Genomic DNA, 3,040 nt, shown 5'->3' on the forward strand with positions numbered 1-3,040 from the left:
AAGAAAGAAAGAAAGAAAGAAAGAAAGAAAGAAAGAAAGAAAGAAAGAAAGAAAGAAAGAGAAAAAAACCATAGGGAAAAACCTAAATGATAGAGTTGCCTCAGTCTGGAAATTCAAGCTGTATCATCAATGTTACTTTCCTCCTGAACTTTCTAGAAAGCAATCAGCAGCCTACTCTATATGATTTGGGCTTATAGCCAAACCAATCATCAGAATCCTCCATCACCTTCCAAATAACTCTGACTCTTCCTGTGGCTCACCGACATCTTTAGGAAAACAAGTCTCCTGGCATGGCCACAGTGGTGGCTTATGTCCCCACTGGGGTTCATTCATGTGGCTCTGAAACCATTTTCAAGAGTCTTGTTCTGTGCTAACTAGCCCCATAAATCTGTCTCCCTTCTTTCAGTTTTTGAAATATTTATAATGTGCTTGCTGTGCTGCATTTTGCGCAGAACTGCGTTTCATCTTTGCCTTTTGAACAGTACATTAGTGCAGAAGCGATACACTCAGCTCTAAGGAATCAAGTGAAAATGTTTTTCTTTTCCCTTTTTTTTTTTTTTTTTTTTTTGAGCGAGCACCGGTGCACCCAGAGGTTAAGTCCTTAAGGCCTCCGTATTCATTCCAGCGGTGTGAGGGCGCTCGTGGACTACGGACCCAGCCCTCTGCAGTCTCCGGGAGCCAAATGCACTCGTGTCATCATCTCTTAAGAGATGGCCCATCATTCCTAGACTTTAGTCTCTAAAGTTAAAGAAGTCGTTTCCAGATCTTTCCAACTACTCTACATGGCCCTCTGCACTGTTCCTTTGCCAGCCTGGGGCCCTCTGTCGGTCGCCAACCTTGGTCAAATCCAGGCTCTTCGGGGCCCGATATTTTTATGCATTGCTCTTTGATTATTAACTAAGAATCCTAAAGTGACTGGAACATCACGATCCAGACAGAACAAGGGCGCGAGAGCCCTACCAAACTCTTAGTACACACCTAGCTTCCTCAGCTTCCCAGGCACGATCTAGTCCCGTCGCCCCCCTCACCCCACCCCACCCCACCTCACCCTACCTCATCCCACCCCACCCTACCCTCCCTGTCCCCCTCTCCAAGAGAACACCGTGGCCGAAGCCCCCCAGCCCGTCCTGGGCGGACCCGCCCCACGAGCCTCGTGCATTCCTCTTGCGTCCACTGAACCACGCTGGCACCTCTGCCCAGGGCTTGCGACCCACCCGCCACCCGGCCCGCCCTCGTCACTCACCTAGCAGCTCCGCGATGGCACTGAAGGGTCGCGTGTGGCTGCTGGAGTTGCTCTGGAGGTAGCGGGGGCTCATCTGGAGGCGAGAGAAGGTCCCGTCCCGCGTGAGGCCTCGGCTCGCCCAGCCCTCCCCGCGCGCCCCCCACATCCCTGGGACCCGGGCGCGCTCGCGTGAGTCCGTCCCCTCGGGGGGCCCCCGACCTACCGTGCTCAGGCGGATCCCGAAGGCCTGCGGGACGCTGCCCGCCCGGGCCAGTCCGCCTCCTGGCATTCCGGGGCCCGCAGGGGCCCCTCGGTACAGGAGCATTTTTTTGGCCGCCAGGATACCGGTTTGCTGCCGCCGGACCCCTGGGCCGGCTGTCCCCACACTAGATCGCGCTGTCCCCCGACTCGCAGCTGGCGGTGGCCGTCCCGGACTGGCTCTCTTTCGTTCCCACTCGCAGCTGGCGGAGGCGGGGCGCGCTGCAGCCACCTGTCCCCAGCGGGAGGGGTGAAGCCGGAGGAACCCAGCGTCTGCCCGCCCCGCCTTGTCAGCACCTCTCCTGACCCACCGACTGCCAGGGCTGCCCCTGGGCCGTACAGAAATATGGCGATCTCCTGACAGACGCTCCTCCATCCCCGCCCCTAATTAATTCTTGGCGTTTGCCATAGGCCAGGCGGCCGAGCGGGAAAGCGCGAGGGGAGGGGGGATGGCGGTGCGTGGGGAGGGGCGGGAATGTGGCAAGAGGAGGGAGAGCGTGCATGGGATTTCTGGAGTCCCACTTAGGCTTCATGACTAACAGGCAGGATAAGACAAGTCTTTCAATTTCGAAGGACTGCAGTTTTGCTATCTGGGAAGATAGTAGGCTGGAGCGACGGGGAATTATTCCCACTAGCTGCTTCGAAAGCTTATGGAAGCACCAGGAACTTTCTAGAATGCAATTGGCAAAGGGCCTACCGATCCTTCAAACAGACAGGGAGACTTTATAGTAGGAGAACCTGAATTTCCTCGCTGCAGATAGGGGGTTGATTACGATATAGAATGTGCATAAAGTAATATGCATAAAGTAAACTCTGTGAGTTTGCGCTCTTGGGGGCACATCATTTGCACACCACTGACATTTGAAAGCCTGGTGTCTCTGGGACTGCAGTTACAAACTCACACAGCCAAGCTTTTTCAACAGTCTTTAAAATTATTGCGCTTACTTATTTTGTGTGATTGTGTGTCCGTGTGCACGTATGGTGATCAGCACACAATTTGAGGGAGTTAAGTTCTCACCTTCCACCTCCTGTACGTTTGGGGCTCCAACTTAAGTTCTCAGGCCAGGTGACAAGCACCTTCACCCCTGAGCCATTTCCCTGCCCCTATATTCAACTTTTAAAGGGCATGCCTGCTGTAGGTGAGTCAACATTTAAATGTGCTGTGGATTCAATCACGTAGTGTTGGCACCAAACCCAGGTCCTTAAAGGGCACACTATGCAAGCACCCCTACCACCATTATCTATGGATCACTACTCCCAACCCTCTGAGCACTGGGGTTACAGTCATTTTTATGTGGGTGCTGGGAATCTGAACTGGGGTTCTCAGACTTGTATGGCAAATGTTTTACCAACTGGGCCTCTTCTCCAGCCTCCGTGTGTGTGTGTGTGTGTGTGTGTGTGTGTGTGTGTGCACGTATGTGTTCTTATGGGTGGCGAGGTTTTCACGTGTGCATTTGTACGTGGAAGCCAAAGGTCGTCACCTTGTTTGTTGAGACAGGGTCTTTCAACACCATAGAAATCACTAAGCAAGCATAGGGTGATTAGCCAGTCAGCAATCTG

At 53.4% G+C, this 3,040-nt stretch overlaps 1 protein-coding gene across 1 annotated transcript in view; it reads right to left on the bottom strand.

The window, feature by feature from the left end:
* Positions 1 to 1,822, bottom strand: part of Morc4 (MORC family CW-type zinc finger 4) — a 49,623-nt gene extending 47,801 nt beyond the window's left edge. The window contains exons 1-2 of the mRNA XM_021187705.1: positions 1,446 to 1,822; positions 1,244 to 1,316 (exon numbers count right to left, since the gene is read on the bottom strand). Of these exons, the coding sequence (XP_021043364.1) occupies positions 1,244 to 1,316; positions 1,446 to 1,547 (175 nt within the window). The 5' untranslated portion in view covers positions 1,548 to 1,822. The remainder of the gene's footprint in view (positions 1 to 1,243; positions 1,317 to 1,445) is intronic.
* Between the last annotated feature and the right edge of the window lie 1,218 nt (positions 1,823 to 3,040).

Source organism: Mus pahari, chromosome X (genome assembly GCF_900095145.1).
Source record: "Mus pahari chromosome X, PAHARI_EIJ_v1.1, whole genome shotgun sequence".
Taxonomy (NCBI): Eukaryota; Metazoa; Chordata; class Mammalia; order Rodentia; family Muridae; genus Mus; species Mus pahari.